The sequence below is a fragment of the Heterodontus francisci genome, chromosome 2, assembly GCF_036365525.1.
Source record: "Heterodontus francisci isolate sHetFra1 chromosome 2, sHetFra1.hap1, whole genome shotgun sequence".
NCBI classification, from domain to species: Eukaryota; Metazoa; Chordata; class Chondrichthyes; order Heterodontiformes; family Heterodontidae; genus Heterodontus; species Heterodontus francisci.
The window spans coordinates 175,453,437-175,466,727 of NC_090372.1; the positions used below are offsets into that span (position 1 = coordinate 175,453,437).

Here is a 13,291-nt window from a genome sequence, read left to right on the forward strand (position 1 = left end):
TAATGCATTTAATAATTGTTAACCTGGTTAAAGCAGTAGTCAATTAGAGTTTCTGTTTTCATTTAGAGTGACGGTGTTCAACAAACATGCTACCTTGCACATCAATACTGTCAAGAAGCCATTAGACAGATTTCTTTGCTACATCCTTCACCAGAAAGAGATGCTTTGATTCAACTTGCAGAAATTGTATTAACTCGGAACAAGTAAGACTAAATGTCTCCACACTTGTCTTCAGGCAGCTATTGAAACTGCAAACAAAACTATGTTCAACCGGGATCAAGAATTCCAAGTTGAAATCCAGAACATTGGGAATTTTGTTTACATTTTGGATTAACCATGCACATAAAGCCTATGATACATTTAGCCTTGGTCTGTCTTCAATGTTATTGATGCAACCATGGCCTAACTTGACCACTGTACAACTCCATTTATAAAAAAATCTTTACTAGGTGTCCATGTGAAGTAACTTTTTATATACTGAATGATTTATTATAAAAGGCTGTACATACAATTGTAACAGGTTATATACAAATTAAAGGAATGCATTTTCAATTTTAACGGTTGAAGAAAATGAAGTCAATGTTAAAGCTTCTTACAATCATAAGGCAGAAGTTAATAAGAAAACCTCAGTATTACATGTATGGCCCCACAATGTGCCCCTTTAAAGTGGACATCTTTTAATGCAAATAAATTTAACTTTGTTTGTACACAATCTTGCTAGACCAGAGCACTGCTTCTACAATATTAAAAAAGTGTAATGCAAGAAATTTTAATACCTTCAAACAGGGCACTGCATTATTGCCTTCCTTATCCCCATTAGTACCAAGATATGCCTATTTTTGCTCCCATTTTATATCAAATTAATTTACAATGTAGGATAGATCCTTGGTTTCTTATTAGCTTCACCACTTGAAGCATGAATTACAAAGAATAATTAAACATAGGAGAAACACAGCTGAAGACTGACTTTATGAAGTTTGGGGGCCTTTCAGGTCAGCAACTGTAGTTTTAAATACATTTACTGTAAGGAATTTAATAACCCCTTGAAACAAATGATACTTTGATGCTTTCCGATTTGCTTTGGAAGACAATCAGGCCTGAGCCACAAGATGTCTGAAAGCAAAATTGCTTCGAGAAACTGTTGTACAGTAGAATTGCCTGTATCTAGTTTAGAACATAGCTAATTCAAATTGTTAAATGGATTAATATTCTAAAGGTTAGTAAATTATTCAATAAAATTTACTAGGACTATACAAAGCCAATTATCCAGACAATTTCCACTGTACAAATGAACTGACAACATACCAGACTACACTTGGGTTCACTTTGTGACTACAAATGATTTTTCCATTATGTAAATTTTATCCATATAAAATGTTAAGTACAAATCAACAACATGTACTTTGATAAGACACCCAATCCTCATCCACAAATTTTCTTTATAGACTCATGTGACAGTTCATGAGATTACAATTTAGTGAGTGCTCACAGATTAACTGAAAAAGTACAACATATTGGAAGCATTTTAGGTTAAAAATGGATCGGCTACAATACATAAATTTGTGTATTTTTATGCATGCTATCAACAAGCACTAGTTGTATTTTAGGAATGACCGCAGTCTTAAAATTTGACCAGCACTTGCACTTTCACCCTTATTGTGCCAGTCTGAACTTTCGTTGTATTTTCAGTCTAATCATGTCAGTTTCCATGCTGAGCTCAAAAGTAATGGCACCCTTGAAAGACCTTTAATCCTCCCCCAATTAACCCACACCCAAAGTACTTAGACTGATGATTAAAGAAAGCTTGAAGAAGCAGCTCATTTGCTTCAATCTGCATAGTGCATGATGGGCTCCACATAATTTCCAGGAAACAAACCAGTAATTCCATTGATGATCCCTTCATACCAGCCATCATCATTCTTCTTTATCACATAAATGATTGAACCCTCCAAGAAGGACAACTCATCATCTTTATCCTTTGAGTAGTCATATATTGCCACAACTGTTTAAAAAAAAAAGCCACAGCACATGAGAACATGTTTCACATATATCTTTACAAAACTACCAATAAACTCAAACCCAAGAGTATAATTTGTCTAGTAAAACTGCTTGAATAGATTTAAAAGCTGTTATTTAAAAGGTTGTTTTGTACCATAATATGAAACAGCCCAAGTAATTTTAGAAAGCTAGATTTGTAACTGTTTTAGTGATGGACTCTTGTCTGTTTACTCTTATCAGCTCATTTTGGTTGTAAAGACAAAAGAAATAAGAATCCTTGCATTAGATGCACAATTATCAGGCAAATACAATGTTTAATTACCTAAACTCTCAATAATTGCTACTTGGCTTAGGTATCAGACAGCTGCCATCAGTGCAGATTTACCATAATACCATTTTAGTAGAGGACAGAAGGGTGAACAGGAAGAAAAAAAAAGAACCCATAAAACTCCAAACAAAAAACACTAAAGGAAAAGAAACGAGAAAACCTCAATGTTTTAAAATATATATGAAGGGAAATGATAAAGAAACCCAAGTACTCCATAAAAGCTGGTTGCAGAGAAAGCCTGTTACTTCTGACCTGAATGTAGTCTAAATATGCACAGAACATAAGATAGGAACAGGAGTAGGCCATTCAGCCCCTCAAATAGACCATGAGAATTACATGTTCCATGCAAGAGCCCGTCATCTACATTAAAAAGATGCCACAAGTGTTCTACAAGTTAAAAGAATCTTTAAAATTACAATGCAGGAAACCAGTCAGCCATCATGTTTATCCCAGTGCCATTTCTTCAACTGGAGCCATGCACCCCAATTCCATTTTTCCTACTCTTTCCCTGGATCCTTTTTATTGCTTCCTTGTCAATGACCCACACAGTTCTATTTTAATAGTCTTTATTTCTGCCTCAATTTGTAGTAAAAGCATTCCTTGTCCTAATGACACTGAGACAAAAATCTAACTTACCCATTTGTTCTCAGCCATATTACTGATTTGCTAACCAGTAAGAACATTTTTTCACTATTTACCTGAAAACCTTGGCTAAATTTTGGAAGTTAAGATCCCTTGATCTTCACTGTTTTAAAAAAAAATCAATCCTTTCCTCATTTATGGCATAATTCTTATGAATCTTTACCCCTTCAATGGCTCTGAAAGTTCTTTCTATAACGGCACAGAATTGCATATAATACTCTAGTAGCCCTAACTAGAGGCCTGCTACCCGACTGGGACCAGACGACATGTGTCAGGCTCGGATCAGGTCGGGCCGGTCTTCCGGGGCCAGTTTTCGGGCAGAGTCCAGATCGGGTCGAGCTGGACACACACGGTAAGTGCTCTGCTGGTAAGTATTGAAATTAAAAACTTATGAGCTGGGAGTCCGGGACAAAACGGAGGCTGCGCAGTGAGCAAGTGACATCACTGACATCTCGCGCATGCGCCGCAGGTTCGATGTCAGGAAGGTAAGTAAAGGGATGGTCAGGCTCAGGCCTGCTGTGGTTTAGGTCGAGTTCTTTTTCCCAACCTAAAGCAGGCCTCTAGCCCTAACCTTGTTTTTATATTCAATGGCCCCATTTAAAAAACAATTGCATTAGCCTTTATACCTGAATGCTCATATTTAAATATTTATCTGCACCTGTATATTTTTTTGTCTGTCCAACCATTTACGATATACTTTGACTTTAATACTAAAATGGATTTTTTAAATTTCTCTCCATTGAACTGTATATTCTATCTGCCCACTCTGCTAACCAATGTTATCTTGCAATCTCTGCACTTTTACATTTTACCATGACCCTTAATTTGACAAAGCTTCAGTATTATTCTTCAAATCCTTTAAATAAATAGAAGACACAAAGTAACATTTGCAACATACCATCCACATCCCACCACTCCAGAAAACATTTAGCTGTAGCTTTGTCCCCTAGCCTCCTACACAGCTATTCAATTACCAATTGCCTTAACATTCACACATCAAGTGTTGTCTTAACATCTAAATTTCCATACATCAAACATCTACCACTTTATTTGTATCAGTACAAGAGCTAAAGGGACTTGAGCCAGACCTCAATTTTTATGGCAAGATATGATGTACCTCAATCAAAAAAGTTTACATAAAAACAAAAAACTTTCACTCTGCTGCTTGCCATCTCCCAGTCATCTATAATTCTGTCCCTCGAGTAACTGAGTGGTGTGAATGCAGATTGTACTCTTGTTTTAAGCCGAAGTTGATGGAATCCATGACAAGAATACTCATTTATACAGATCCGGAGAGTCTGATGCGATTCTCAGACAAGATCCAATCCAGCCTCGTGTTACCACGATGCTGCTGCTGGGCCAGCTTTTTAAAACGTGACAGCCATCCTTTGGAGAAGTGCAGATTGAAGTTTCAGTATTGGAAGCCATTCTACTAGTTTATCAAGGCCAAAAATGGCAAAGATGTGCAAATGAGCTGAATCACAGTACATACAAACAGGCTATTTAGCTAGAGTTTACACTTTTTTCTCTCCACATGCCACCTACTTTATCCTCACTTTCAAAAAGGGTTTGCAGCAGAGAATCCATATTCTAACCACCCTCTTTAGATGTTTTAATTTTAAAAACCCTTTCATGCTTTTGTGATTATCTTAAATTTGTGCCATGCCCTCTGAATACCATCTAACTAATGTGTAAACTATTGTTAATTACATCACCTTTCATAATCTTTTATCTATCTGGTCACCCCTGAAAATTCAGATGAAGGCCCAGAGGAATATGGAGCAGCTTGTCCATGTAAAGGGAAGATGGGTTGCAAGTAAAACCCTGAATCATGAGCATAAATCCTCTGCTACAAATAATAAAGTTGGTAATTTTTGTTTCAGCCTGGCAACCTGGAAATCAGAACTGTACTTCCTCCCAGCTTCAGTCAAGTTTATTAGGTTAAACCGAACATGCATGTTTTTTCTTCCCTCCCTCAAAATAACTCAACGTCTTACCTTTTTCTAAATAAATCTTTGGTGCCCATTGAGGGTCTGAATCAGCGTATGGGTCATTGTATTGCACGACTGCTGCTTCTTCATCCTCATAGTCCACAGGGGGTGGGGGAGGTGGAGGTGGGGATTCATCAAACATAGGTAAATCATCTGGTGGTGGTGGTGGTGGTGGGGTTGGACTATCAGCAACTGAAACGGTTTGCAAATTTATTAGTGTAATCAAATATTTAGTAAAGACAAATTTAAGTTTTTATGCAATAAATATTCAATAAAAAATTAATTTCACATGCATTTTGTATTGCAGGCTTTTAAAAGAAACCATGCAGATAGGCAGAATATTTATGAGATGTTTCAGACCATGCTGAGCCAAGTTAGTCATAACTTCTAAATGAAATGAAGAGATCTGCACAAAGATCCTTTTATTTCAAGCTGTCTTAGTTAAATACGAACAGCCTTCCCAATCGGGAATTAATAATTTGATGTATCTTATTTCAGTAAAACCAAAAATCTTGTTCAAAGATTGCTTAAAATTAAAGTTATCCTGTAGGAACTAAAATAAAACTTTGCTCAATGAAATTTTAACCCTCTTCTGCATGGAATTATAACCATCAATTCACAACACAAATACAAAATTAATTTTGTGAACTCTTCTACAGATCTAGATTAAATCTTAATGTGGTCCAATTTAGATCATTCAAAGCAAGCAAAATGTAATTCTGTAATTGAATTAAATATACTGAACTTTAAAAATCCACTGCATTTCATATTATAAGGAAATGCATTTGAGAAAGTTGTCATTTAAAATTTGAAGTACAGAAGTCCCAAAATTTCCTGGAGAAATTCTGAATGTTTTTTTACTTTTGACCGAAAGCTGGCAATTTTGCTGGAGGTGTTAGAAATAAAGAAAATCTAACATTTATTTGTACCTGTAAGACTGGGTACCTTAAGATAAATTGCATCCAAATGTAGCAATGATCAAAAAATCATTTCCAACATGTTGTAGAATTCAGCATATTACCACTTGAATGAAGTTCAAGAATCACTATGTGCAATAAACTCTCCAGCAGGTGGCAACTTTGCATTCCTAGATTTTAATACTTTGAGGTGACTACCAACACTTTGCACAACTTTACATTGATAAAACCTTAAAAAAAATTATTTGCACAAATGCAGAAACTATACAGCAAGATGAACAAGGGAGAGTTATACTAATACACACTTCTAAAACATGCACAGAATGACAAATACAACAATTTCCACTAAAGGTCTTCATTAGACATGCAATATGCAGAACACACCTCCTGAAAGCCAGGCTCCAGTTAATTAAGTCAGCTTTCCACAGCACAAAAATCAAATTAAGTTTCATACTGTCACTGAAAATAGGTCGCCTGAATCAACCAGGTTTTATAAATTACATACCTAACTTGTCAAATATTACACATTAATTAAGATAATTTTCAACTAGGGCTTCTACTACATAGAAAGCATGCAAATAGGTATTGATCTGAATATTATGCAGAAAACAAGTTTATCCACTTTCACCTACATTTTGAAAAATCCAATGAAGAATCCTGAGGATTTAAAAATACTGGTAAATGTTAATAGGTTTGTTCAGAGATACCCAGTGAACCAAAATACACCTGACTCAAATGCTAACAGGAACTGAATATTGCACGTCAATAAGTGATGAAAGTCAGTGCTTCCAACAGCACATTCAGCAACACAAATAAGCAGAGCTGGTGATGCACTGTAAAAAGGACAACAGCAGTAGAGAAATCTCCAACTCAAGTATGTGAAAAGGTCAATCATGCAGAGTTCTTTTGTCCTCAAGTGGGAAAAGAAAAGGATGCATCTACTCAGCCATAGGAACTTACTGTTTTCTTGCACCCTGGCCACGAAGCCTGTGAGAGGTATCTGTGGAGTCAGCTGAGGCATAGGGGGAGGGGGTGGAGCTAGGGATGCTGGCATAAACATAAGCCACGTTGGAACAACATGAAGGGTAAAAGGAAAAGCAAACACAAGCAGCTGTCAATCACATGGGCTAAGGCACAAGAACATACAATTGCTCAAATGACAGTGCAACTTCATTCCTCCAAGTACAGAAATAAAAGTTGCCCTGAGAATACCTTTTAAGGAACTGTATATGCACAAGATAGGATTCTCATTAGTAACATTGAGCATTACAAGTGCTCTATTGAAAATATCAGAGCAACTTGATTTCTATACCCAAAACAAGACAGATAGCCAAACATTTGCTTTAGTAGAATAGATAAAGTTCCACTGCAACATTTATGAAAGCAAGGTAACCTACAACAAATTTAAGTATAAATTACAAAAAGGAAAATGCTCCATTTCCCCAGGACAAACACAAAAGGTTCCAAGAATTTAAAGGATACAAATTTACAGCATTAACAGTTAAAAGGAGCTATCCTGAAGCTATGACCATTAATGTAGATTAGGCATGGTTACAGCCCTATAAGTAAAGCATTGGACTCAACTAGAACACCTTTTGAGCTGTTGGTGAGCTTTCTTCTGTTTGTGGAAGGAGAAAGTACTTCCAGATGTTATTTTATTCATGGGATGTTTGCATCACTGGTAAGGCCCATCATTGCCCATCTCGAATTGCCCTCAAGGTGGTGGTGAGCCACCTCTTGAATCACTGCCATCCATATGGTGTACTGTTCAGGAGAGCATTCCAGAATTTTGACTCAGCAACAGTGAACAAATAGCGATAGAGTGGCAGAAGTCGCAGTTTGGAAGGTGGTGTTGAAGGAGGCCAGGCGAGCTGCTGTAGTCCATCTGGAAAATGGTACACAATGCAACCAGTAGTGGAGGGAGTGTATGTTTAAGCTAGTGGATGAGAGTACCGATCAAGTGGACTGCTTTGTTCTGGATGGTGTTGAGCTTTGAGTGTTGTTGGAGCTGCACCCATCTAAAGCAGGTGAAGAGTGTTCCATCACACTCCTGATTCTTGCCTTGTAGATAGTGGACAGGGTTCGGAGAGTCAGGTGAGTTACTTGCCACAGAATTCCTAGCTTCTGATCTGTTCTTCTAGCCATAGTATTAATATGGCTAGTCCAATTCAATTTTTGGTCAATGGTAATCCTCAGGGTATTTGATGGTAAGGATTCACTGATGGTAATGCCATTAAATGTCAAGGCAAGGTTGTTAGATTGTCTCTTGTTGGAGATGATCATTGCCTGGCACAAAAGCTACTTGCCACTCATTTACCCAAGTTTGACGGCTATCAGGAAAGTTGCGAATACCACTGAACACTGTACAATCAGCAAACATCCCCAATTCTGACTTTATGATAGAGGGAAGATTACTGAAGCAGTTGGGCCTAGGACACTACACTGCAGCAATGTCCTGGGGCAGAAATGATTGGCATCCAACAACCACAACCATCGTCCTTTGTGTTAAGTATTACTCCAACTGGAGAATATTTCCCCCCCCCCTCTCCCAACCCCACTGTCCTCAATTTTACGCAGACTCCTTGATGCCACACTCCGTCAAATGCTTCCTTGATATCAGAGACAGTAACTCTCACCCGACTGCTGGAAATCAGCATTTGTGGCCATGTTTGGATCAAGGCTGGAATGAGGTCTGGAGCCAAGTGGCTCTGGAAGAACCTAAACTGAGCAGTGAGCAAGTTATTGCTGAGTAAGTGCTGCTTGATAGCATGGTCGACAACACCTTTCATGACTTTGCTTATGACTGGAGTGTTGACTGATTGGGATGCAAAACTGGCTGTATTGGATTTAGAGTCATTTACGGCACAGAAGGAGACCATTCGGCCCGTCAAGTCCATGCCAGTTCTCCACAGAGCTATTCAGTCAGCCCACACCCCTGCAAGTTTATTTTCCTCAAGTGGCCATCCAACTTCATCTTGAAGTAATTGATCGTCTCTGCTTCCACCACATTTGTAGGCAGCGAGTTCCAGATCATTACCACCCACTGTATAAAAAAAGTTTCTCCTCATATTGCCCCTGCACCTCTTGCCCAAAACCTTGTGTCCTCCAGTCCTTGGAGCACTAGTTAATGGGAACAGTTTTTCCTTGTCTAACTTATCTAAGCCTGTCATAATCTTGTACACCTCTATTAAATCTCCTCTCAATCTCTTTTGTTCTGAGAACAAACCCAGCTTTTCCAATCCAACATTGTAACTAAAATCCTCCATCCCTGGAACAATTCTGGTAAATCTCCTCCACACCCTCTCAAGGACGCTCACATCCTTGATTTGTCCTGCATTGTGCGTACAGAACATACCTGGGCAATTTTCCACGTTGCCGAGTAGATGCAGGTGCTGTAGGTGCACTGGAACATGTCTAGGGGTGCAGCTAGTTCTGGAGCACATGTCTTCAGTACTATTGTCAGGCTGTTGTCAGGGCTCATGGCCTTTGCACTATCTAGTGCTTTCAGCCATTTCTTGATATCAAGTGAGGTGAATTGAATTGACTGAAGACCAGCATCTGTGCTGCTGGGGACCTCAGGAGGAGGCAGAGATGGATCATCCACTCGGCACTTCTAGCTGAAGATGGCTGCAAATGCTTCAGCCTTGTCTTCTGCATGGACATGCTGGACTCCCCCAATGAGGATGAGGATGTTTGTGGAGCCTCCTCCTCCCCCCATTAGTCATTTAATTGTCCCATTCATGACTGGATTGACAGGATTGCAAAGCTTTGATCTGATCCGGTTGTGGAGTTGTTTAACTCTGTCAGTAGCAGGCATGTAGCTATGCAATGTCGCTTCACCGGGTTGGCATCTCTTGGATATGCCTGGTGCTGCTCCTGGCATACTTTCCTGCACTCTTCATTGGTCCCCTGACTTGATGGTAATAGTACAGTGAGGGATATGACAGGTCAACAGGTTACAGATTGTGGTTGAATACAATTCTGCTGATGGCCATGGTGCCTCATGGATGTCCAGTTTTGAGCTGCCAGGTCTGTTCTGCATCTACCCCATCTGGCAGGATGGTAATGCCACACTACATGATGGAGGGTCCAGTCAGTGTGAAGGAATTTGGTCTCCACAAGGACTATACAGTGGTCACTCCCATCAATAGAGTCATGGACAAATACACCTGCGACAGATTGGAGTGAGGTCAAGTAGGTTTTTCCCTCACTGCTTCTCTCATTACGTGCTACAGGTCCTGTCTGGCCGATATGTCCTTCAGGAATCAGTCAACTGTGGTGCTACCAAGCCACTGTTGGTGATGGACATTGAAGTCCTCTATCCAGAGTACACCCTTTGCTTCCCTAAGTGCTTCTTCCAATGGTGTTCAATGGAGACACACTAATTTGTCAACAAACAAAACAAAAAAGTGCTGGAAATACTCAGCAGGTCTGGCATCTGTGGAAAGAGAAGCAAAATTAATGTTTCAGGTCTGTGACCTTTCATCAGAACAGACCAGGATTTGTCAGCTGGGGAAGACTAATCAGCGAGAGGTTTCCATACCCATGTTTGACCCATACCCATGAGACTACATGGATGCTGGAGGAAACCATGCACAAAAAAAAATGTTGCTTAAAATTTTCCCTGAACAGTCCACCAGCAGCAATACTGTGGACTCTTAGCAAATAGAGGGCATTACAATTTTGATGGAGAGGTTCGGTATACAAAATTGCAAAGTTTTTATTTTAATTAAAATAGGGTGACTACCATATTGGGTCTTGCAAGGTGAATGTACTTTTGAGAAACCAATATGAAGGGCCAGGGTCAATAGTATAGGATATTAACCAAGTTCAAGAGCAAAGAATACGTAAAATAAGTGCGTTTATGAACCAAGCATGATTTTATAAAGCTAACAATTGTAGAAGGAAAATTTCTAAAGTTTTGAGTCAGAGGAAGAACTGTGCATTGTCATGATTTCAACAGAATGGAAGAGAAACAGGATCAGATAGAATGGTATAGTTGCAGCATAGCAGAGGAAGGAAAAGGAATGTTGGTGCTCGAGACACACATGGGGTAGGTGCAGAACAGATCTGGCAGCTCAAAACTGGGAATCCTGAGGCACTGTGGCCAACAGTAGAATTGTATTCAACTACAATCTGTAACCTCACATAGGATTGATCTTCATTTTTTTCCTAATTATTTTGGCCAATAATGGGTTTTAGAGCATGAGAGTTGGGCTTTATGAAGAGTTCAGTATTACTGAGGGGAACGTAAATGTCTGGCAATTGGACACTTAAAAGCCAAAAAAGTATTTCCTACAAAGGGTTAGGCAAGTGAATATCCTGAATTCGTTCAAACATCATAGCTCCTTGAACTGCAATTTTTAAGCACAGGATCTTTGGTGTTATGATGTACTTAATGTGTGAATAGATTTGGGGGAAATGCAGCTGAAAAGAACTCCTTTTTATTCAGTTGGTAAGTTAATACTGATTAACACACACAAACACCAACAGCCACCCTTGGCTTTTTGCAATCACAATGTTACAGGTATCACAAATCTGAAAAGGTACTTTTGCAGAACACTGATACTCAGTGTAAGGCCAATTTTAAATAGTACAGTGAAACCTGCAAATTACAGACAGAATTTAGGAACTGGATTCAGCTTTTTTTTTTTAAGCAGGCATGCTTAAAGATGCTCATTGTACGTACTGCAAAAATTTTCCTGACAATCTCAAAGAAACAGCTGAGATGACAATCAGCACCTAACCAACTGCAACAAGGTTAAAACTCCTCGCCCACACACCAGCCTTCAGCTCTTTTCACTTAACAGTTCTGTAGTCTAAATTCCCAATCTAGTTCAAACCACTCAGTTGAATTGCAACTTCAGTAATGAACTGCATTTCTCAGTTCTACTTACCACCATTAGTGCAATCACAGAACAAAGAAAAGGGGGAAAATGTGATGACAGGTCGTTCCCATATATTGAAGCTTCCAAAAATGAAAGCCCTTGAACAGATTGAGAACGTTTTGGAACGAAAGCACAACAGATCACACTATACAGAAGAGCAAAACTGCAGTTTTCTGATTAAACAGCGAGTCTGCAGGAAGACTTACAGATAGCTGTCAATCACAGGCCTATCCATCACTCTACAGGTCAGCAGAGAGACAAAAACCTAGGTCAGCTCTCTACCTTCACTCCATAAAGCCAAATCTCCTCAAAGTAGCGGATCCACCATCAAGAGGCAAAGGAAGAAATGACAGCAGGGTTAGGGGAGAGGAGCTGCCAGCAGATGCTGAATCATATCGATACAGCATTAGTCAGGAAACGACAGAACCCTCTCACTGTTCGTATGAGTTTTCCTTGAATGGGGAGGGTGGCAAGATCGGTGCGTGTAGATCAGCATATTTTGGGCAAGAAATGGCTTTTGCCAAACTGAGGAGGTCGCCATTCAGCATCCACGGCGGCAATAAGATGGTGCTAACCCCGGGATAAGGCCATGTAAGCATTCAGTCCCAGAGTGGTTTCTCTGCCACTATTGATGTTGGGTAAAGGAAAAGCCATTTCTTTCACAAAACCTGCTGCCACCTCGCAATGACCTGGGTGCTCAGTGCAATATATTCAGTTAAATTTTGGCAAATTTACTGCCCATTCCAATTATCCTCAAGGTAGTGGTGGTGAGCAGCCTTCTTGAACCACTGCAGTCCATGTGGTGCAGATACACGCTCTGCGATGTTCATAATTTAAGTGTCCATAGTTTCAGAATTACTCTCATATCTTGCCACACAAGTTATTTGGGGTTTCTCTAACTTTTTTGGCTCTTCATATAAGTTTCACTAACTACAAAATGATACATCAATGCTGCTGTTCCTCAATTAACCAAAAGCAAGCATTCAGAAATTGACTAAAAGCTTAAATAACTTGTATGCCCAGTTAAAAGACAAATTAACACCTTAGACCAGCGTGACTGCAGTGAATTCTTGAAGACACATGGACGACAGCATGAAAAAGGCAGAACATTTAAAATCTTTAATGAGGCACACATCTCAGTTAACCGCTGGCGTGGTATGCAGAAATGTATACCAAGGAGACAGACATACTGCTCTTGCATATAAACCAAAAACATGTCAGTTCATTTTACACAAAGTGAAGTAATGTCACTCCACATTACTCGACTTGGAATAAGAGTATTGCCCCATAATCACAGCAAGACAGCGTTTTGTTTCCAATGGACAACCATAGAAATATACCAAGATGCTAGTGCACTTCACCTCAGTAGTAACTTGTATTGCCTAGTAATGCTTCCTCTCAAACCTTGGGGAGCAACTTGCTTTTTCATTACATTAAAGCAGATTACAGATTCACCAAGAAAAAGGTACTCTGTAGGCAGGTCTTTACAGGACCACAAAATAAGTGAGGACAAGGACAAATAAATTA

General features: G+C 39.2%; 2 protein-coding genes across 14 annotated transcripts in view; one reads left to right on the forward strand and one right to left on the reverse strand.

Moving 5' to 3' along the window:
* Window positions 1-1,105, forward strand: part of pdss1 (prenyl (decaprenyl) diphosphate synthase, subunit 1) — a 43,646-nt gene extending 42,541 nt beyond the window's left edge. Inside the window, exon 11 of one of the 2 annotated variants that reach the window (XM_068014023.1) lies at window positions 67-1,105. In XM_068014023.1, coding sequence (XP_067870124.1) covers window positions 67-207 — 141 coding nt within the window. In that variant the 3' untranslated portion in view covers window positions 208-1,105. The remainder of the gene's footprint in view (window positions 1-66) is intronic. The other variant, XM_068014029.1, reaches the window with a different exon arrangement.
* The window catches only part of abi1a (abl-interactor 1a), a 117,421-nt gene continuing 104,582 nt past the window's right edge, over window positions 453-13,291 (reverse strand). For 6 of the 12 annotated variants that reach the window (XM_068013995.1, XM_068013956.1, XM_068013962.1 and 3 more), the window contains 3 exons: window positions 6,837-6,923; window positions 4,966-5,151; window positions 453-2,002 (listed from right to left, as the gene is read on the reverse strand). In XM_068013995.1, the coding sequence (XP_067870096.1) occupies window positions 1,827-2,002; window positions 4,966-5,151; window positions 6,837-6,923 (449 nt within the window). In that variant the 3' untranslated portion in view covers window positions 453-1,826. The remainder of the gene's footprint in view (window positions 2,003-4,965; window positions 5,152-6,836; window positions 6,924-13,291) is intronic. The other 6 variants (XM_068014012.1, XM_068014007.1, XM_068013969.1 and 3 more) reach the window with 1 other exon arrangement.